Genomic DNA, 23,194 nt, shown 5'->3' with positions numbered 1-23,194 from the left:
TATCCTGTCTTTCCATCTCCTTCTGAGCTACTATGAGGTGAGCAACTCTGCGTCACCCAGAGCTCCCATCATCAGTATTCTACCTTGCTATAGGCTCAAAAGGACAGGGCCAAATGACCAAATTCAAAACTGAAATCATGAGCCGAAAGAAAGCTTTATGACTTTAACTTGATTATTTCAGGCATTCTGTCACAGCGATAGGAAGATGACTGATACCAGAAGCGCAGAAAGGAGCTCATTAATAGCACAGAGCCAGGTTTAGTGGCACACACTACTTTATCTGAACTTAGGAGGCTGAGGCAGAGGGATTGTGCCTTTGAGGCCAGCTTAGGCTACATAGTGAGACCCTCTCTCAAAGCAAGGTAAAGCAAAACAGAACATAGGAGGAGGTCTAAGAACACAAAACACCGTAAAGTGGTAAGTGGTACCAAAGGGAAATTCAAGATAAGCTTTTTTGAAGGAAAACATTTCAGTGCTAATTTTTACTGACTGGAAAGAACTTTCATATGGGTATGTACTGTTGTAGGACAATTCCATAAAAGTCCAGGCGACACTCTGAGATTTTGTCAATCAGTTTAATATATAGGTAGTTTATATGAATGCTTAAATTACAAAATTAGCTGCCATGGTCCAAATGTGTGGGGCTTTAAGAAAATTTATATTACTCCAAAGATAGCTAAGCATATTATCTTTGATTTTAAAGGTTTGTAAAACAAGATTAATTCTAAAATGGCATAGCATTAAAGGAATTATATTGTGTTGTCATTTTATTAACTTAGATCTATGAGCTGTTAAAAAACATTACATCTGCATTTCCATTTACACACTTGTGGATGACCCTACCAGACACTCATGTGACATGTTCCTATGTAGTTACACAGCAGCAGCTCAGGCTGCTTTCATACCAACTCACTGTTTAGTGCCTCAAAACAGATCTGCATATAAAGCATCAACAAAAAACCCACCACCCATCAAAAACCCAACCCCTTCCCACCCCACAAAAATTACCTGGTACAAGCAGTAACTTAAAAAATGCTTTCTCAGTAAGAAGCATTTATAAAATGCAAAAATCTGAACAAGCCAAATGCTTGTGCAGATATATGGGCCTCTCCCCCAAGAGTTTCTTCCTCAAAAGGCAGAACTCTCAAAAGTTTAGGAAAGCTCCTTTAAAACAAAATGTATTTATGCATATTCATGGCTATTACTTTGAAAGAAAATACCCAGCCTCAACTGTGGAAGAAATAAAAGCAGAGGGAGAAGCAAAAGTACACAGGCAGAACAGATTAGAGCCCCATGAATATTCAGTAGGCTGCAGCAGCTAAGAAGAAAAAATACTTCTGACCTCACGGAGACCAATAACCTGATTCCTGATCTGACCTAGGTGAAGCGGTTGTTAATTGTTCACGCATTTGTTACTCAAGGAAAAAAAAAAAACATACAATCACTTAACTTTGCTCCTTTATTACCTATGCTTAGAATTTTCCATGTGTGTATAAGTATTCTAATAACTCAGATTTTCTATAACACTGTCACTAGCACTATAAAACAAATACTGCGTATGTTCTGAATTCCTGAAATTTCATTATCACAGTGTTCTAAATTTTATTTTTTCACACGTTTTAATGTAGACACAGGAGAAAAACACCAAGCAATGTTTATTGTGTAATTCCAAGTTATTTGCAAAATCTTGGTTTAGAGTCAGCCTCCATAGCTTTTTCAACTGCCCAGTTTAAACACAAAATAACAACTTAATTAGCTATCTACAAATTTCATGATAGTTTTTCAAACACTGAAATACTAAAGCACTGATAATTCACGTATAATTTAAAAAATATGTTATAACTACACATATATTTATATACCATTCCTTTTATAAAATAATCAAAATAATTTGATTAGCCTGAAGAAAATTACTGAAACAGAGCCCTTTCAATGTGTTTACAATCTCTGAAGAACTCCAAACCAAGAGTACAATAGTTGATGAAATAAGGATTTCTCAGTTGCCAAGAGTATGTGGATTTTAAGATGAGAAATGGTCTCATGTTTTTTGTTTCCTATGAACACAGAGTTTACAGGTAGCATTAGGATTCAGATCTCTGGGATGATTTTACATTGCTTTGACTTTGATTTGCTTCATTTTCATTTGCTTCTTCTCCAATTTCTTTTGCTCTCGTCTCAAAGCAGCTTCCTGAAAGGACAGGGAGAGAAGAGACAAGAGAAAATCCAAACTAAGCTCTAGGCATATGTTCAAAACAAGGAGGGGAGAATATGAAACATTGAGGGGGTGGATTTAATAAAAATACATTATATATGTATGCAAATATCACAATGAAACCTCATTTTACAATATATTCTAATAAAAAGAAAAAACATAAAACTTAATGATTGTGAGAATTTGATGAATAAACTTAAAAAAACAAACAAACTGTAGGACACTGTTTATAAGATGAACTGACAGATAAGACAGATGCAGAACTATATAAAATGTGAGGAGTGGTCACCTTTGGATAAAAGACTTTGGTAATTAACTCCTCTGTACATATTTTCTCTTATATATTTAATTTTCCCAATTAAAAATATATGACGACAAAACAAACAAGTAATGGCAGAGAACTCTAGTTCATTGCATAAAAGAGCCCTTCAGAAAATGATTATAGCTTTTTTAGGAGCTTTTTCCCCCATTTAGCTCACCAGGCCTTCTCATAAGATTCCCAAGTTAGATACTTATATAAAGTGGTAGTTTTGAAAAGATAAAATGGTTTACATTCTTAAGATGCTCAGGCCAGGTGCTAGTGGCTCATGTCTATAATCTCAGCTACTCAGAAGGCTGAGATCTAAGAATGAAAGTATAAAGCCAACATAGCTAGACAAATCTGAGACTCATGAGCACATGTACATAACCAATACTGGGCCTTGAACTCAGCTTCCATCTCTTTTGGTGAACAGATGGAGAAAAGAATTTCTTGCCCAGACTGGCTTCAAATTGTGACCCTCAGATCTCAGCTTCCTGAATAGCAAGGATTACAGGTATGAGCCTGTAATCCTTTCTATTTTTTTTCTATCAGGTAAATGTTTGGTTTAAAAGGAGATTATGTGAGGGGAAGAAGATAATTTTCCAGTTCATAAACTCAAATTTAGTTTAGTTTGAACTGGGAAGTTTATTTATAGTACAAATGACAGAATATCTCAAATCCTATTACTAAACCTTTAGGCTGTGTATGTTCTTATGTAGAACCACCTTAACAGCTAAGATGAAACAGTCACAGTGGTAAGATAAACTTTAAGTTCCATTCTAGTGTTGAGGAGTTTGTCTTACCTCTAGCCTGCGCTGCTTCTCAGGATCTTCCTCATTCATGATTCGCTCTTTCTCAGCTCTTTTCTTCTCTTCACGCCGAGACTGTGCAGCTTCTTGTCTCTGCACATGAGTCAGTTTCAAGAAGTTCTCTTCCACTCGAGCACGATTCTTATCTGCTTTTTGCTTGCCCTTTCCCAAGAAACAAAGACTTTCATAAGATATCCAATCCTATCTAACAGGAGAAAATTTCACTTAATATTCTCTCATAAAACTACTCCCATCTGGTACTGTTAATTCAAATAGCAAAGATTCAATCACTGAAATCCTTGATAGTTACTCCCCACTGAGAAAAAAAAAAACTACAATAAAAGGTACTAGTCTGTAATAAAGGCTTTGAATCTTACCTCTCTGTTAAGTCGGAACTTTTTGGCTTTATCAATAGAATAAATCACCATGTTCATTAGGGGTAGCAAAGCCTCCATATCCTTTGGGTAAGTGTTACCTGAGCCAGGCACTGAAAAACAAAGCCATTGGGTCACAATTTTTTTGTGTGTGTGTGTGGGGGAAATCGCAAATTTTAAAAGATTTCTTTTTCAAAGTTCTCAAGCAGTTAAAATGAAGTAGGAAACAGAGGACTATAGGGGCTGGGAACGTAGCCTAATGGTAAAGTGCTTGCCTGGCATGCATGAAACCCTGGGTTTGAGTCCTTAGTACCACATATAAAGAAAAAGACGGAAGTGGTACTGTGATTCAAGTAGTAGAACATTAGCCTTGAGGAAAGCCCAAGGACAGTGCTCAGGCAACAAGTCTAAGCCCCCAAGACTGGCAAAAAGAAAAGAAAAGACAATAAAAGGCGATCTCCTTGAAGACACCAGAAATCAACAAGAAGGTATGAGGTTTTGATGCAGTTTTATACTGAAGAAATTATACTCTTCTTAAGATCATCTCACAGAAAACTACAAACCACACAGGACCCAGGACACTTACCATTAAATGTAAACAATAGTGTCCTCTTAGTGTCAGGCAGCTTTAAAGGCTGACCTTCCCTGTCATAAAAAGAAACATCCTATTAAGAGGGAACGCACGCCACTTTCCATGCCCATGAGTCACCCAATTCACTCGAATAATCAGCATCATATGTGCCCTGGCTTTCCCAATCAAGAGCTCAGCACCTATAGGAGACTTAAGGACCTGAAACCTATATTTGAACACCTCCAGTGACATCTCTAGCAGGCAGAAATAAATTGCATCTCATCAGGAGAGCCAGAAATGAGTCTATTTTTTTAAGTATGAGACCCATAGATATGTGTGTATGTGTGTGTCTCTGAGGATTACACTCGGGGCCTTGGTTTACCACTTGAGCTATGTTTCCACTCATTTGCTTTTACTTTGTTTCTCTCAGTCAAGGCTGCTGCTGAACTCGGGTACTTCTGCTTCACCTTTTCCAAACAGCTGAGACCACAGCCTGGCACTACCATGCCCAACCAAAGCATATATTTTAACATTTTTCTTATTTCAATGGATTAGTCTATCTTCAACTCTTATGCTATCTTCCGTTAACAAAACATTTCATTTTGGGGTAAGAATCAAAAATTTAAGGATAATTTTGTCATACATTCCATTCTTTTACATTTATAAGTTCTTCATCTGCCAAACCAACTATGATAAGAAAATATCAGGGAAAATAGCCTGCATCTATTATGAATATGTACAGTACAGATGTTTTTGTCTTTTTCCCCTAAATAATACAGAATAACAATTATTTTTTATTTATTTACTTATTTTTGTCAGTCTGTGGCTTGGACTCTGGGCCTGGGCGCTGTCTCTGAGCTCTTCAGCTCAAGGGACCCGCCCTACCCCTTGAGCCACAGCGTCACTTATGTTTTCTAGTGGTTCATGGAGATAAGAGTCTCATGGTCTTTCATGGTCTTTAGTGCAAGGGCTGGCTTTGACCTCAATTCTCAGATCTCAGCTTCCCAAGTAGCTAGGATTACAGGTGTAAGCCAGCATGCCCTACAGAATAACAACTACTGGCACAGCATTTGCCTTGTATCAGGTATTTTAAGTAAGTGCAGATGGCATGAAAGTATAGGAGGAAGATATTAATAGATTAGATACAATCTTTTTTTATATGCCATTTTATATTAGGGATGTAAGCATCTCTAATGTTGGTTATCTGGTATCTAAAGTAAGGGGTAGTCCTAGTGCCAATTCCCCTAACCCTTGGATTTGGAGGAACAATTACTAATAATTTAGATTTCTCCGGAATCTCTGATTGTCAATCACCCATCTCTCCTCCCAACAAAAAAGCTTTGTGAAGTGGATACTGGTGGCTCAAACATGTAATGTTAGCTACTCAGGAGGATGAGAGTGGAAGGATTTTGGATCAAGGCTCAACCCAAAATAACCTGCAAAAACTGGGCTGGTAGTATGATTCAAGTAAAAGAACCCCAGCCTAGCAAGCACAAGACCGAGTTCAGAGAGAAAAAAATGGAAAGGGGGGGAAAAAAAAGTCACTACTATAATGGAATACTTTGTCCCTAGTGTTGTTACTAAGCTAAGACAAGAATACCACCTAGATGGTGGGGTCAGGGTAATTCTTAACACATAACTAAAGTCCAGAATGGATTTTTGTCTTGCTGTTGTTGGTGCTGAGGAATGAACACAGGGCTTCCAGAATTGCAGTCAACTATATAGCCTGTGAGATACCTGTAGCTAAAAATTTAGGTCATAACCAGTTCTATATCAAAAGAAAATTTAATAATGCTTTCCTGAGACAGACTGTGAATTCAAAGAATAAATCCATGCCTTGATTATATACTATAGAAAAAGTATTATAATGAAGCTAGAAATTACTATCTAATATATGCTGGAAAAAAAGACTATCAATACACATATTTATAATCAAGTACAAGTTATACACAAACAGATAGACATTTTTGTCTGTGTGGGCCATCCTGTGATGTTCTTATCTACCCTACATGCAGCGATATACATATAAGGTTGGGTAGGGTAGGCCTGTCTATCTTCTGTAGGCTTACAATGACCATTCATTGTTTACACAATCAAATCAGAGGAAAGCTTGGAGATCACCATCAATTCCTTTACTTATGTGGTAAGGGAAATTGCAGAAGTATCTGTGCTAGCTATTCAGCAGAGCTAGTGAAAGAAAAATTTCAATACTTTTATCTCATACGTACTCTTGCATAATTTTTGGACCAGAGAACTGGTCTGAAAAATGAACGGATTCAATCTTGTCAGCATAGTGTGTGAGAAAGTGAACCATCTGGAAAAAAGAAAGATTTTTTAAGTAGAGTTTGACACATTTCCCTTTTTTTACAATGATATTCACCCCTTTACCCTCTTACTTTGCAGAACATTACTCAGTTAAAATTTTGAAAAACAACACTTAAATAAGGAATCCAAAATCAAACTAGCATTCATCATATTGGACAACTGAAAATATGTCTTATAGCAATTCCTGAAGCCAGGCACCAGTAATTAATGCTTGTTATCATAGCTACTCAGGAGGCTGAGACTGAAAATCACAGTACCCGAGACCAGCCCAGGCAGAAAGTCCATGGGACTCTTTTCTCCAATTGAAAAAGCTGGAAATGATGCTGTGGCTCAAGTGGCATAAAGCTCTGGGACATAAAGGTCAGGGACAGCTCCAAGGCTCTGAATTCAGGCCCCAGGACCTGTACATACAGGACAACAACAAAAAACTGAAACAATGAAAATAAAATCATAGCTAGGAATGATAGCAGAAGCTATTAATCTCAGCATTCCAGTTCCTTGAGACAGAAGGATTTTGAGTACTAAAAGTTTCAGTCTAGATGAATCTATATGACAAAAGACAAATAAGTAAAACAAAACAAGGGTTGAGCAACAGGCTCATGTCTGTTGCAATTCCTGCTACTGAGTTGGGTGACAATGGGAGAATCCAAAGTGTGAGGACAGCCTGGTAAAAAGCAAGATCTGATCTCAAAAATCAAAGTAGGTGTGCTAATTCATGTCTGTAATCCCAACTAGGTAAAAGGTGAAAATAGGAAGGTAGTTCCCAGCAAAAACAAGATTATGTGAAAAATAAACTAAAGCAATAAGGGCTGGGAGTCATAGCTCGAATAGTAGAGTAAGTGCTTGCCAAGTGGGAAGTCCCAAATTGAAACCCCAGTTTATTCACCCTTCCCCTGCAGACAAAAAAGCCTAAAATAATTACAGATTTCTTCCTTCCTTCCTTTTTCTTTCTTTTCTTTTCTTTGCTAGTAGTAGTATGTGAGCTCAGGGCCTTGTACTCTCAGCTAGGATCCAAAAAGCTGAGTACAAGGCCCTGAGCTCACATACTTGAGCCATAGATCCAGTTCTGGCTTTTTGCTACTTAATTGGAAATAAGAGTCTCAAAGAATTTTCTACCTGGACTGGCTTCTAAACTTGATCTTTAGATCTATGTCTCTGGAGTAGCCAGGCTCCAGAATAACAAGGATAGGCTTGAGCCACTGGCACCTAGCTTCTTTTTTCTTTTTTTCCTTTTCTTTTCTTTTCTTCTCTTTCCTTTTTTTTTTTTTTTTTTTTTTTTTTTTTTTTTTACCAGTACTGGGACTTGAACTCAGGGCCTAGGCACTGTTCCTGAGCTTCTTTTGCTTAAGGCTAGCACTCTTCCAATTGAGTCACAGCACCACTTCTGGCTTTTTTCTGCTTATGTGGCACAGAGGAATAGATCTCAGGGTTTCATGCATGCAAGGCAAGCACTCTAACATTAAGCCATATTCCCAGCCCCTTATTTGTTTTTTCAAATAAAGGTTTTCTGAACTTTTCCAGGCTGGCTTCCGACTTGTAATCATCCAGTCTTAACTCCTGGAGTAGCCAGGATTACAAACATGCACCAATGCACATGACTTAAAAGCTAAGTCTTTTGGGCTGGGCATTTGGCCTAATGGTAGAGTGCTTGGCATGCACGAAGACCTAGGTTCCATTCCTTGGTATCACACACATGGAAAAAGCCAGAAGTGGTTTGTGGCTCAAGTGGTAGAACTCTAGCCTTGAGAAAGCCCAAGGACAGTGCTCAGGCCCTGAGTTCAAGCCCTGGGACTGGTGCAAAAAAAAAACCTGTCTTTAGTATTGCTGTACTGAGGTTTGAACTTGGGGTGTTCTCTACCACTTGAGCCATATCACCAGTCTTTGTTTTAGGTTTTCTTATAGAGTCTTGTTTTATTTGTGTGTGTATGTGTGGATCATGGGGCTTGAACTCTTGGCCTGGACACTGTCCCTCAGCTCTTCAGCTCAAGTCTACCATCCTATCCCTGGAGCCACAGCCCCACTTCTCAATTTCTAGTGATTAATTGGAAATAAGAGTCTCAGTCTTTTGTGCCCGGGCTAGGTTTGATCCCCAGATCCTCAGATCTTAGCCTCCTGAGTAGCTAGGATTACAGGTATGAGCCATCACTCCTGGTTTATGGTCTTGTTTTCATCCAAGGCAGCTTGGTACTGCACTCCTCCTACCTTTGCCTTCCATGTAATAAGGATCACAGGTGCACACCACTATGTCTGACATTTTTTGGAGGGGGGTGGTGGTACAAGAGATTGAATCCAGGGCCTTCTGCATGCAAACACTCTGTCACTGAGCTACATCCCTAAGCCTGGATGTCACTTTTTATTATTGCATTTACCTTCGTATCCATCATTCCCTCTGTGACTTCTCCCATTTCTGATAGGATAGCCAAGGAGTCTGGTAGTCCATACTTCGATCCAGATTTAGGCTTATCACTACAAAACTCACTCTAGAGAAAGAAGAAATTAAGGATAAGATATGGCATGACGTTTTATTATACACAAACCTCTTTTTCTTTGAAATAATATGTACTGGCCTATATCAAAGTAGTGCTAATCAACATTTGTCAGATATGACTACCTTTTAAGAAGTTGCATCATGTAATAAAATGGCAGTTTCTACTATATTTGAACAGAAACAACTTGGCATACCAGATCCTGCATCTCCTTCTGCAGTCGTACCAAAGCTTTTCGTGTTCCAACAGCAAACACATAGGTATCCATGTCTTCATCATTCATGGTTACTTTTATTTGCTTTAAAAACAAAACAGAGATGACAAAATGAGTTGTGGTAGATAAGATTTCTAAATGGTCCCCAAGGGATCATCCTTGTGTACACAACATCCTCTTGAGTAGGATTCAAGAATAAGATGGTGTATTATCCCCACAATAATGTTATAAAGCAGATGGTGTGAGGGCTTCAGATGCTGAGCTGTGAGACCTGGAAGGGCTAAAGTGCTTGGAATGATGCCAGGTCCAAGTGCTCAGTATGCTGAGAGCCAAGCCCAATAAGATCAAATGGTTGAGTCTGACAGAGGTGAAGTTTACTACTCCAAGAATGTTTAAATTAGAGCTGCTAGGACACTAAAAGCTTAAGGCCTTGGAGATAAGCTGGAGATCTGTTTTATAATGGTTTTAACTTCAAGATAATCTCTATACTTATCTATATTGGCTCTAAACTCTTGTTAATGGGATCTTGGGAGCTTGATAGCAGGAACAGCATCAGGTCTACTGGTGCCCCCAAACTTAAGTTCTCCGACCTAGCTTTCCTGTTATTTTCTTAGCCCTGGTCATAGCAGGCAGTGACAAGAAGGTCCTTACTTGCTGACTTTGAATGTGTTCAACCTAAACAAGTAAGTTTTTAAGAGTCTGAGTCCTACTTTTTTTTTTTTGCAAGCCCTGGGGCTTGAACTCAGGGCCTGGGCACTGTCCTTGGGATTTCTCAAGGCTAGAGCTCTACCACTTGAGCCATAGCACCTTTTCTGACTTTTTTCTATGTATGTGGTACTAAGGAACCTGGGTCTTCATGCATGCTAGACAAGCACTTTACCACTAGGTCTCCCCTCCCCCCAAGCCCTACATGAAGAAGAAAATCTATAGAGTGAAAAAGCTCAAGAGAGCAGGACAAATAAGAACCTAAGGGTAATCTCCAAAGGTGAGAATAATTTCCAGTTGGCAGATAGCAAGAAAAGAGGGACTTAAAATCATGAGGAACTGAGTTCTGCCAACAGCCTAAATGACTTTGACCTGAAGAAGAAATTCCTAGTTTGATTGACACCTCGATTTCAGTCTCCTAAGACTCTGAGAACTTAACCAACTCTAAAAGGATTACTAATCTATAGAAAGTGTGAGACAAAAAAATGGATATTGTTTTAAGAAGCTAAACTTGTGTCCACTTGTTATATAAAAACAGAATACTATGGGCCAGGAGTTTGGCCTCATGGTAGAGTGCTTGCCTAGCATGCACGAAGACCAGGGTTTGATTCCTCGGTACCACATACATAGAAAAAAGCTGGAAGTGGCTCTGAGGCTCAAGTGGTAGAGCTCCAGCCTTGATAAAGTCCAAGGACAGTGCTCAGGCCCTGAGCTCAAGCCAAGGACTGGCAAAAACAACAACAAAAAAACCCCACCAGAATACTTGCCATCATCATTGCTCATGCCTGAAATCCGATCCACTTGGGAGGCCAATTGAGGCAAAGTTTGAGACTCTAAATAGAAAAAGTCTGAACATGGTGGTGTGCAGCTTTTTCAACATAGTGATGGTAGCAAGAGTGAAGAGGAGTCAAGTCTGGGGCTAGCAAAAAGGGCCAAGTGGTATGGTTCAAGTGGCAGAGCAACTGTCTAGCAAGTTTTTTTAAGTCTCTGAATTCAAACACCAGTATTTCAACAAATAAACAACCCTAGAATACTATTATAGGTTTACTCAGCATTCATATAGTATTCATATATAAAAACCAAGATCCAAAGTAAGGCGCCAGTGGCTCACACCTGTAATCCTAGCTACAGATCTGAGAATAGAGGTTCAAAGCCAGCCCGTGCACTAAAGTCCTTATCTCAAATTCACCAGAAAACTGAAGTAGTGCAGTGGCTCAAGTGGTAGAGCTCAGGGTCAACAACCAAGCAGAGTTCAAGCCCCACAATGAGCCAAAAAAACAAAAACAAAAACACCCCCCCCCACCAAGATTCAAATTTTATAAGCATGGTATAATCTAAAAAACAAAACAAAACACTGATTTTCCATTACAAGGTCTTGGCACAGAACCTCTAATAATGTACTTTATTTTTTGGTTCTGGTACTGAGACTTGAAAACAAGGTCAGGGTGCTGTCCTTAACTTTTTAGCTCAAGGCTTCACTGTACCACTTGACTTAGAGCCCCACTTCCAGGGTTTTGGTGGTTAACTGGAGATAGAAGTCATACATACTTTCCTGCTTGGACTGGATTTGAATTGTGATCCTCAGTAGCTAGGATTAAGCCACAGCACCACTTCCAGCTTTTTCTGTGTATGTGGTACCAAGGAATTGAACCTCAGTCTTTGAGCATGCCAGGTAAGCACTCTTACTACTTACTAGGCCAAACTCTTGGTCCTTCAAAGAATTTTTTTCCAATTAAAAAAAAAAATACAATTAATATGACATTGTCCTAAGAGCATATTTTAATATATGAGATGTTTTAAGTTTATATATTTTATTTCCCTTTAATATTCTTTAATGCAGAGTATCAATAATAATATGAATATGACTTTCTCCAAGATTTAATAATCTGTTCAGGAGGTTCAAAGAACTTAAGGAAAACTTTACCTACTTGTATTAGCTAATTATTAAAAACACAGCTAAGAAATAGCCAATAAAATACGAGATAGGGAGACATATGTCAATTTCCTCTCAGCAGGATAACCAATCTTCCAGCAAGTAGACTAGTTCAAATTTGAAGCTCTCTGAATCTAGTTCAAAAGGTGTTTTTTGTTTATATCCAGTGGTACTGAGATCTGACCATGGGTCCTCACGTTATCAGGGAGGCACTCCACCACTTGAACCATACTTTGAGACCTGTTTGGGAATTCTTGTAGAGATCCCATTTGCGTCTTCTTTCCTTGCCCCAGAGGTCCAGGAAAGGGCTAAAATTCTCAACCTCTAAATACAAGAGTTTTCTTTTTCTTTTTTGCCAGTCCTGGGGCCTGAACTCAGGGCCTGAGCACTGTCCTTGGGCTTTTTCAAGTCTAGAGCTCTACCACTTGAGCCACAGCACTGCTTCTGGCTTCTTCTATGTATGTGGTACCAAAGAATGGAGCCTGGGTCTTCATGAATGCTAGGCAAGTACTCTACCACTAGGCCAAACTCCCGGCTCTAAATACAGGAGTTTTCTCATGACCAGCCTCTTCCCAAAGCTATTTAAGACATTGCATTAGCATAAACTGAAGTTGATTGAATTGGGTCTCTTAACAATAATAAAACACACTTTTTTTGTGTGGGTCATGGGGCTTGAATTCAGCCTGGGCACTGTCCCTGAGCTCTTCAGCTTAAGGCTACCACTCTATCATTGGGCCTGGGGCTGTCCCTGAGCTTTTCAGCCCATGAGCCAAGCTCCCTTTCCCATTTCCTAAAGATTAACTGGAGATGAGAGTCTCTCGTCCTTTTGTCTTGGGGCTGGCTCTGAACCTTGATCCTCAGATCTCAGCCTCCCAAGTAGCTAAGATTACAGGCATGAAATACCTTTCTGGCTTTAAAACCCTCTTGACTTTCTACAAGTTTTTAGGAGCTGGGTGCTCCAAATCTCCAATTAACTACCAAAAAGCTGGATAGTGTGGCTCAGGTGGTAGAGCACAGCCTTAGGTAAAAAATGTGGGACAGCAGATAGTCTCAGTTCAAGCCCCAGGGTAGGCACACACCAGTCCATGTGCCCCTGCTCACACCCTATTCTGGGCTCACATTACATTTATTACATGCTCATACCTGTAATCCTAGCTACAAGGAGAGGCTGAAATCTGAGGACTAAGGTTCAAAGATAACAGGTGAGGAATGTCCCTAAGACTTTTATTTCCAATTAACCGCTGGGAAACCAGAAGTGGTGGTGTGGCTCAAAGTGGTATATCTGTAGCCTTGAGCACTCAGGGACAGTGCCCAGGCCTTGAGTTCAAGGCTCACGAGAATGCAAAAAGTGTTAGAGATGAAACTCAGCATTTTTCCAAAGATAAAGCATATGAAAACTGGGTACAAAGACAAATTATCTTCCCTCTATCAAGACTAGGCCAGCTGATCAGAATATTCTTTTCTGGAACGTGGCCTAGTGGTAGTATGCTCGCCTAGCATGCACAAAGCCCTAGGTTTGATTCCCCTGAACTACATACACAGAAAAAGCCGGAAGTGGCACTGTGGCTCAAGTGGTAGAGAGAGCACTAGCCTTGAGCAAAATGTGTCTAAGGACAGTGCCGAGGCCCTGAGTTCAAGCCCCAGGTCTGGCAAATAAATAAATAAAATAAAAATAAATAAATAAAACAAGAATATTCTTTTTCACCCAAAAACACACAAAGGCCTCCTGACTTCTACACACTGAGCAAATGGATGATGGTCAGTCTGAATAGAAAAGTGTCAATGTTTTGGCAAGGAATACAAGTGGCTAGAGACTCCAAACAAAATCCAAGAAGATATGGAATAAGCTCTAAGGGAAGAGTTCGTTTTGTACACAGAAACAAGAATACATACCACTTGATCACTCACTGGCCTCATCATCCTGGCCAGGACATTCAGTAAGTCTTGTCTCTTGAGGAACTGCAAAATTGAAAGGTATGAGTTAATTTTGTTGCAATGTCTACTTATTAAAAAGGCCTTGGAGGGGAAATCATCAAAAATCCTCATAATAATTTGTCAGAAGTATTTTCAACTTCATTTTACAATCAAATAGGAGGGGGTAAAGCACTGAATTTAGATTAGGAATCACATTTGGAAAAAAAATCAAGGAAGACATACATTGGACCAAAGTCCCTATCTACTTACCTTCAACTGGATTAGCATGCCCTCACAGCACACTCGACCTGAACACCACAGGTTATAGATGTGCTCATTCTCTTGGTTCAACTTTCCTGTACTTGTGGCTTCTTTACTAGTTCCATCATCACCTATAAGTAAAACCACTTTATGTAATTCACTGAGAATTTGGGACTAATCACCATACCTTCTATTCTCATCCCCAAATGATCATATCTTTAGGGGACCAATATTTTACTATCTTGCAGAATTGCCTTTGGATGGATTAACATGAGGTAATTATTACATAAATGCAATCTACTCCGTATTAAAAACCTAAAAATATGGAATTCTTGAAGGAAAACAAAACAATTCTCTTTAGCAGTTCATGGAAGCAATCATATTTCCACCTGCCAACCAGGCAGTTGGACACATTATTGGCCTAACTTACCCACTAAGGTAAAGTTGCTCTCCAAAAGTTCTCTATGAGTGTTAAACCAGGCCTGAGCAAGGCGGCTGTTTTTATTCTTTCCAATGATGTAGTTCATGATATAAGCAAGTAGGCCAGTCACCATCAAAATTTCTAGATAATAACTCTCCCAACTGTTCTGAAGGTGTGCAGGAACCTAAAGAAGCAACATTATTCCATTTAACCTTGGCTGAGGTTGAATGATATACCTAATGAGATGAAAAAATGATCCAACTCAAAGTGGACACTTTATATAACCGTCACAGAATATGGCTAATATTTTGTTTTATGTATTATATATTCTTATGCTGAGTCCCACCCCAAATAAGTTCAATGTTATCTGCTTCTTATTTTTGATTAAGTAAAACCAGAAGGACTAGAATAAAACATGGAAGTTGCTTCTCTAGGTGTGGGTGTTTTTCAGAGAACTGATGCCCTTTTTATTTTTTGGCAAGGGATGCTTCTTCCTAATTTACACTATCACATCAACATCAGCCATATGGTACCAGCTATATTTCTGAGATTAATGACTGCAAGATATTTCATTGGTTAGTTTGGAGTTCAGAATTCTATATACATACATCAACAATTGTTATTGGGTCTTTATTTTTGCTAGTAGTATCTGGTTTTTCATCATAACCTTCAAATTCTTCATCATCATATGGCTCATTCTCCGAATCTCCCTCCTACAAAAATGAAGTATAATTTGTTTTCTTTAATAAGCACCACCAGCAGTTGTCTCATTTTATGGCTACATGTAGAAAAAAATAGAACTTGAAAGCCCCAAATGCAAAACACAGAAATATGACATGCTTTTAACAAAATATCAAAAGTTCCAGATTTTCTCAATTATAAAATGAATATACTTAGGAGACCTAATAATACGCAGCACAAATAGTGATGATAGCTTAATAAAATGCTGTATACTGGTAATCTGCTAAGAAAACAGACCTTAAGTATTCTTACTACCCATACAAAAAAAGAACATAATGTGAGGTGACCAATATGCTAATTAGCTTGAACCTGGTAGTAACTTTACAGTGTATAAACATATGAACAAATTGTGCTTCCTACCTTATTTCAAAAACAACAGAAACTGTGTGTGTATACATATATATATATTATATATAATGTATATCTATGTATATATAATATGTATATATTATATATACATATTTTTCTTTTTTTTTTTAATCCATTGTGGGACTTGAACCCTGAGCCTGGGCGTTGCCCTAAGCTCTTCAGCTTAAGGTTACCACCTTACCCCTGGAGCCACAGTGCCACTTCCATTTTCTGGTGATTAATTGTAGATAAGAGTCTCTCAGACTTTTTAGAGCCCAGACTGGCTCTGAACTGTGATTCTCAGATCTTAGCCTCCTGAGTAGCTAGGATTACTGGCAATGAGTCACCAGACCTGTGCCTGGCAACAGAGTCTTACTTCTAATGTTTGGGGGGGGAAACTGTTAATTATAAACTTTCCCATCCGTTAAATCCCTCAAGATGTCAATAAAGAAAGAACCCTACCTGAGTATCTGAATCTTCAAAATCACCTTCTTGGTTTTCATCCTGTCCTTCCAATTCCACAGTGGTCTCATCTTCATCATCTTCAGTGGTTATCACCCTCTGAGGAGATTCTGTGACAGAATCTTCCATAACATCCTCAAATTCAGCGAAGTCATTATCATCATACTCTACTATGTCTTCCTCATCCTCAAAATCATCGAACTTGGCTTCAGAGACACTTCCAAACACCAACAGGGCAACACAGAAAGCATGGAGAGCTTTCATTGCACCTTAAAAATAAGTTTAAAAAAAAAGAGAGAGCCCTAAAATGAACTGCCATTCTACACATGTTTTGTAAATATTTTAAATCCTCTTACTTTTTTCTTACTTAATATTGATAGATTCAGATGGCATCAAATAAAAATAATGAATTGAGATCAAGAGGCTTAGGGAGAAATTCAGAGTGCGCGTGCATGTGTGTGTGTGTATGTGTGTGTACACGTATTTACTTATGTATTTAAGTATGTATTGCTTGAATTAGGCTTGAACTCAGTGCTTCTAGCCTTTTTTTTTTTTTTTTTTTTTTTTGCCAGTCCAGGGCTTGAGCTCAGGGCCTGAGCACTGTCCTTGGATTTTCTCAAGGCTAGAGCTCTACCACTTGAGCCTCAGCACCATTTTTTTGCCTTTTTTCTATGTATGTGGTACCAAGGAATTGAACCCGGGTCTTCGTACATGCTAAGCAAGCAGGCTACCACTAGGCCAAACTCCCAGCCCCTGCTTCCAGCTTTTATATCACTTTTCACTCAAGGATGGCACTCCACCACTGGAATTAAACTTTCACTTCTGCTTTTTGCTTATAAATTGGAAGTTAAGAGCCTCTCATTTGTCTATGCTGGCTCTGAACCACAATCCTCAAATCTCAGCCTAAGTAGCTAGGGTTACAGGTGTGTGCCACCAGCTCCTGACTCATTCATTATCTATCTATAAAATCTTGAACAAGTCATTTAATTTTTTTTTCCAGTCCTAGGGTTTGAACTCAGGGCCTGGGCACTGTCCTTGGGCTTTCTCAAGGCTAGCACTCTACCACATGAGCCACAGCATCACTTCCAGCCTTTTCTGTGTATGTGGAACTGAGGAATGGAAGCTAAGACTTCATACATGCTAGGCAGGCACTCTACCACTAGGCCACACTCCTAGCCCCTCATTTTTTTTTTTTTTGCCAGTCCTGGGGCTTGAACTCAAGGCCTGAGCACTGTCCTTGTACTTTCCTCAAAGCTAGTGCTCTACCACTTGAACCACAGAACCACTTTCAGCTTTTCTATGTATGTGGTATGGAGGAATTGAACCTGGGTCTTCGTGCGTGCACTCTACCAATAGGCCAAACTCCTGGTCCCTCATTTTAATTTTTTTTTCCCTTTCTTTCTTTCTTTCTTTCTTTCTTTCTTTCTTTCTTTCTTTCTTTCTTTCTTTCTTTCTTTCTTTCTTTCTTGTTGGTTATAGGGCTTAGACTCTGGGCCTTGGTGTTGTCCCTGAGCTCTTCAGCTCAAGGCTACTGACCTACCCTTGGGCCTGGGCATTGTTCCTGAGCTCTTCAGCTCAAGGATACTGCCCTACCCCTTTGAGCCTCAGTGACACTACAAGTCTTCTAGTGGTTAACTGGATATGAGTCTCATGCCCCGATGGCTTGGAACCTGATCCTCAGATCTCAGCCTCCTGAGTAGCTAGGGTTATAGGTGAGAGCCAATGCGTCTGGCCCTCAATTTAAGACTGAGCTCTCTAAAATTCTCTTTCTACTTACACTAAGTATTCCTTAAGCATTTTTGCTTCTTTTCAGTAAGTATTTTAAGTGCCTGATGGAACTGAAAAAGTGGTATAACGAGGAAACAAAAGGCAACTATTTTTATATACATGGTTATAAAAATAATTCACGAATGAAAAAGGCATTCAGACTAGAGATGTAATTCAGATCTAGAGCTGTCAGCATTTGCCTGAAATGTAGAAGGTACACAGTCATTCTTAGACTGGGGGCAGGGTGAACACATGTGTGGTGTACTCTGTGTAACCATAGGTTCAGATGCATGTGTATCCATTGCATGTACATGCTTTTCCATATATTATCATTATCAAAGGGATAAACACTTAAAAAGGAAAAAAGAGGCCCAGGGTACAATGTAATTACCAAGTGACAGAACTGCGATTTGACCCCAGGTTTTTCCTTCAGAAACCTGCTGTAGCTTTATGCTACTTAAAGTAGTAATCATCTACTAACAAACTGTTTCTAGACTTTATGATGGAACTCTATCTGTATTTTACAATTTCCCAAGGACACTAGATATTCCAACATTTTAGTAAGTTTGTGATCTCACAACAATAACAAACATAAACTTTATATGTAAGAAAAAGTCATTTAGGATAATAATTTTACCATATACACAAAAAATTCTAACCATCAAAGTCATTTAGGTTAAATTTTCAGTCATGTTCTCTCATCTAAACTCTAGCCTTCATCATCAGTTATCCAAAAAAAAAAAGTCAGTTTTGATGCCCTACAATATATCTTTTTTTGAATGCATTTTAGGCTCTGTGGAGTAGATACTTTAGATATTTGTCTTTTCCACACTTAAAAAAAAAAAAAAAGGATAGCCTGGTGCCCGTGGCTCTTTCCTGTAATCCTAGCTACTCAAGAGGCTGAGATGTGTGAGGATCAGGGTTCTAAAGCCAGCTGGAATGAAAAAGTCTGAAAAAAAAGTCCAAAAAAGTCCTGAGACTCTTATCTCCAATTAACCTCCAGGAAACCAGAACTGGTAGCCTGAAGCTGAAGAGCTCAGGGGCAGTGGCCAAGCCCAGGTCCTGAGTTCAAGCCCCAGGACAGGCTAAAATAAATAGGTCTCAGATTTAATTCACCATCAAAATCCCGTTTCTTCTTTGATTTCCTAAGCCATCACATTCCAAATAATTGCCACATTATGAGGATTCATATTATTCTAAACTCCTTTCTTCTCCTTAAAACGATCATAGTCCTGCTAAAATTCAACTTTTGCTACATTAAGAATCAGTCAGGGCCGAGAGTTTGGCCTAGTGGTAGAGTGCCTTGCCTAGCATACACAAAGACCTAGGTTTGATACCTCAGTACCACATACACAGAAAAAAGCCAGAAGTAGTACTATAGCTCAAGTGGTAGAGCTCTAGCCTTGAGAAAAACCCAAGGACAGTGCCCACGCTCTGAGACCAAGCGCAGAACTGAAAAAAAAAAAAAATCCAATAATCAGGCTAATCAGTTCCTACAATAAAACCATTTGCCTTTCACTGCTTTTCATCAAAGCCTTACTATATCAGTTTTTGTATCATTAAACTTATTACCATAGCATATAGATGCCAAGGTAAACAAATGCCATTTCTGATACTAAGTTGCATAAGAATTAAGCTTAAACTAAGTTACAGTTTTACTTTTGATATGCACAAACAACAAATATACTTTCTGTCAGTTAAAAATTGCTACAAGTGCCTGGCCCAGTGGCTCATGCCTGTAATCCTATCTAGTTAGGAGGTTGAGATCTGAGGATCAAGATTCAAAGCCAGCCTAGCCACAAAAGGACCTGAGACTCTTATCTCCAATTAACCTCTAGAAAAACGGGAAGTGAGGTTTGGCTCAAGGGTAGCCTTGAGCTGAACAGCTCATGGACAACACCCAGGCCCAGAGTTCAAGTCCCACAACTGACCAAAAAAAAAAAAAAAAAAAAAAAAGAGGCTGAGATCTGAGGAGGATGCTGGTTAGAAGCCAGCCCTATCGAACAAAACTAAGACACTTTTAATTAACCACAAAAAAAAAAGTAAGAAGTAGAAGTGTGGCTTAAGTGGTATTGGGCTAGCCTTTGGCATAAAAGCTTGCCTAGGCCCTGAGTTCAAGCTCTAATACAGGCACACATGCATACACACTCGTATATGCACAAACATTTAAAAAAATAAAATAAAACCTTGGTTCCTATACCAAAAATGTACAGGTATACATTTCAGTCTGAAATATCAAAGAATGGTAAATGAAGCTGGAAAGACCAGCATGGGTAAGATCATGATGTAAATACCACAGCAGAAAGTTTGGATAGCTAGAAGAAACAAGAGGAATTTAAATAGGAGAATTACACTATCGGGGATGAACCGAAGTATAATTAGATCAGGAAAAATAAAAGTAAGTGGTTGATATAGATAAACCAGTATTGGTGGAAATTGATTTGACCGATATTTAGGAATTATACTTGCCAAAATAATCAGAAGTAACTCTAGAAGGAAAGATACACAATGATTCCAGATTTTGTTAAATTAAGAGGACAAAGTTATTCTTGAGATAATGAACAACAAAGCAGGAAGAATCTGGGTGAGGTGGCTTAAGCCTATGTAATCCTAGCTAACTGGAAAGGAGATTTCCACTCAAGGCTAGCCTGGGCAAAAAGATGTATTGAAGATTCCATCTTAACCAATGTCTGGGCACAGCAGTTGATGCTAGTCATCTTCAGAGACACAGGGAAATATGAATATCTTAGCTTAGGCTAGCCTGGGCATAAATGGAGACTTTGTCTTTAAAATAACCAATTGGGCTGGGAGTTTGGTCTAGTGGTAGACTGCTTGCCTGGCATGCACAAAGACACGAAGATTCCTTGGTACCACATACATAGAAAAAGCTGGAAGTAGGGCTGTGACTCAAGTGGTAGCGCTCTAGCCTTGAGAAAGCCAAAGGACAGCATTCAGCCGGAGTTCATGTCCCAGGATTGGCAAAATAAAATAAAATAACTAATTGAAAAAAAGACTGGAAACAAGGCTAGAGTGGTACAGCATCTGATTAGCCAGCTTGAAGCCCTGAGTTTAATCCACACTACTATCTATCTGTGTGTGTGTGAAAAATGGAGGCAATAATAAATTAGATTTAATGTTTTACTTATAAGTTTAGGGGTGCCTCAAGTACTATGTTACAGAATTTTTTAATGTCCCTAAAAAGTGTTATAACCTATATAATAGAGGAAGAAATAAAGCAATTAGAAATAGAAGCAGAGACTTTAGAATATGGGTTTGAGGGCTGGGAGTTTGGCCTAGTGGTAGAGTGACTGCCTAGCATGCACGAAGTCCCAAATTCCATTCCTTGGTACCACATACATAGAAAAAAAAAGCCGGAAGTGGTGGTGTTGAGGCTCAAGTGGTAGAGCTCTAGTCTTGAGAAAGTCCATGGACAGTGCTCAGGCCCTGAGCTCAAGCCCAGGGATGGCAAAAAAAATAAATAAATAAAATAAAAAATAAATAGAATATTGGTTTGAGCTGAAGAGGGAGGGATTGTGGAAATGGACCAAGACCTCCCAGGAATCATTAAAGAGGTAGAGGGCTGGAGGTGTGGCTCCAGTGCATGCCTAACAAAAACAATGCTCTGAATTCACACTCTAATTACCACCACTGCAGCCACTCAAAAAAGTGGAAAGGAAGCAAGAAAGATCCAAAACGAAAATCTTGAAACAGATGGTCCACAGCTATGAGGTGGGCACAAATCTCCTGCAGTACGCACTGCAGACAGGACTCAGTAAACATCGGTTCCATTCCTTCTGCCCAGCCTGATGAACACCCACTAAGAATTAAAAAGCTTGTTCAGTGCTGCCTTTTTCAGAACTCAAGCTTAAGCCTTCTCAAGGAGAAGTAATTTCTTGCTGCACTCAACTTCATTTTCGGAGTACTAAAAGGTATGGTCATTTCAAGCCGATTTTCTACTTGGAATGTTCATCTTCTAGAAAATTTCTAAGACAACTCAGCACTAATCACGTTCCTTTCAAGGTTAACTAGGTCAAACTTATCCAAGCCATTTGTGCAGGGGCTTTCCCGCTCATAAATCTCCGCTGCACCTGTCAACCCACTTCTCTAATGCACAAGTCCTTCCTTGCCAGGTCACCAGGCCTCTAAGACTCCTGAAATGGGAAATGGGAACACAAGACTAAGGTGGGGCCCGAACACTAACATGTCTAATCTGAACATCTCCTGCAAGCTCACCCTGTCACGTCTCGGCCACTCACCTGGGACTTAAAAAATAAGGATAAGTAGAAAAACCATTCGTTGTGGTCTTTTGAGATTCGGCTTTTAGGACACGAAGATGTCTAGAAATCACGCAGACATTACTCTGTCTCCTAACAAGGATTAACAACGTATTTTATGTTAGGGAAGGCTAACTACAAGACGTAGTTGACTGCATCAAAACACCAGTCTCTCCGTCCATCTGATTCTCTATTCTTTCTGTTCACGGCTCTGCAGAGATCTCGAACACGACTGAAATCACCCCAACCTCAGGAAGACAAAAAAAACAAATCGTGGACAGAGGTGTTTTCCGTTTTTTTTTTTTTTTTTTTTTTTTTTTTTGCAGTCGGGAAGATAAGTCGTAATCCAAGCATGTCACCACCCACTGGACTGAAGGGTCAGTCCGGCAAGAAACGGGACACAGCGATAGGCCACACAACTTAAGTCATCCCTCGGCCTGGCCCGGCCCCGCTGACGAACGAGTCAGGATTCCCTCCTTACCTAAGCCCCGAGGCTACAAGACGGCCCGGCGCTCTAGCCGCGGCCACCTCCACCCAGCCAGGCCACCGCCTTCACGGTCGCCGAGGGCTTATGGGCCGCGACGCTGCTGGGGACAGAGCCGGAGAAGGTAGCCCAGTCACGCCGCCCCCACTCTTCACGTAGCCACTGTCGTCCGTTACGTAGAATGCGTGCGGCTCCGTCCGCGCCTGCGCTCTACGTCCCGTAGGCTTCGAGATACCGCGAGACCTCCTCCGGCCCCCGCCCAGCTGACGCAAGATGGGGCTGCCGGGAAAATAACATAGTCCCCGCCCCTCAACCGGTCCCGTAGAGATCCATCAAGTTGTCGTCACACGGAACTACGGGTGCTCCGGAAGCTCTAAGTGGCCATGCTCTATGGGACCATGTGGACAGAGGCATGAAGTGGAACGTTGCTAAGGTCGATTTGCACGGAGAGTCCACATTTTTACGTAAATGTGGCTCTTGGCCAACCTCCCGTCTCTTGGACGGCTGCCTGACAACTCACTCTTTTTCCCTCACGACCCCGGAAGCAGGTTTCCATCAGTGAGGGATTCCGGACCTTCAAAGGCGGGCATTA

The 23,194-nt window shown here is 39.9% G+C and overlaps 1 protein-coding gene across 3 annotated transcripts; it reads right to left on the bottom strand.

Annotated features, from left to right (window-relative positions):
* Window positions 1–1,637: 1,637 nt before the first annotated feature.
* On the bottom strand, window positions 1,638–23,191 carry Ccdc47 (coiled-coil domain containing 47). 3 transcript variants are annotated; one of them, XM_090349951.1, is made up of 13 exons: window positions 23,123–23,191; window positions 16,078–16,346; window positions 15,135–15,239; window positions 14,536–14,710; window positions 14,115–14,236; window positions 13,824–13,889; window positions 9,275–9,376; window positions 8,962–9,072; window positions 6,496–6,581; window positions 4,283–4,341; window positions 3,700–3,809; window positions 3,317–3,484; window positions 1,638–2,188 (listed from the first exon to the last, which is right to left on the bottom strand). In XM_090349951.1, the coding sequence occupies exons 2-13, from the start codon at window positions 16,339–16,341 to the stop codon at window positions 2,108–2,110; spliced, it is 1,449 nt and encodes a 482-aa protein (XP_090206077.1). In that variant the 5' UTR covers window positions 16,342–16,346; window positions 23,123–23,191; the 3' UTR covers window positions 1,638–2,107. The 3 variants fall into 3 exon arrangements, with proteins under 3 accessions (XP_090206077.1, XP_090206076.1, XP_090206078.1); XM_090349950.1 differs by lacking the exon at window positions 23,123–23,191 and adding an exon at window positions 22,600–22,784; XM_090349952.1 differs by lacking the exon at window positions 23,123–23,191 and adding an exon at window positions 22,101–22,564.
* Between the last annotated feature and the right edge of the window lie 3 nt (window positions 23,192–23,194).

Source organism: Megascapheus bottae, chromosome 17, assembly GCF_031878675.1.
Source record: "Megascapheus bottae isolate mThoBot1 chromosome 17, mThoBot2.hap1, whole genome shotgun sequence".
NCBI lineage: Eukaryota > Metazoa > Chordata > Mammalia > Rodentia > Geomyidae > Megascapheus > Megascapheus bottae.
Note: the sequence above shows the minus strand (reverse complement) of the source record. Positions and strands in the feature narration are given on the sequence as shown.

Excerpts from the sequence above, each read along its gene's own strand:
- Ccdc47 (XM_090349951.1), bottom strand. The coding sequence starts at position 16,341 with ATGAAAGCTCTCCATGCTTTCTGTGTTGCCCTGTTGGTGTTTGGAAGT. Across the intron at positions 3,485-3,699 it reads AGTTCCGACTTAACAGAGAG|GGCAAGCAAAAAGCAGATAA; the intron begins GTAAGATTCAAA and ends TTCTTGGGAAAG. Across the intron at positions 2,189-3,316 it reads AGAAGCAGCGCAGGCTAGAG|GAAGCTGCTTTGAGACGAGA; the intron begins GTAAGACAAACT and ends CTGTCCTTTCAG.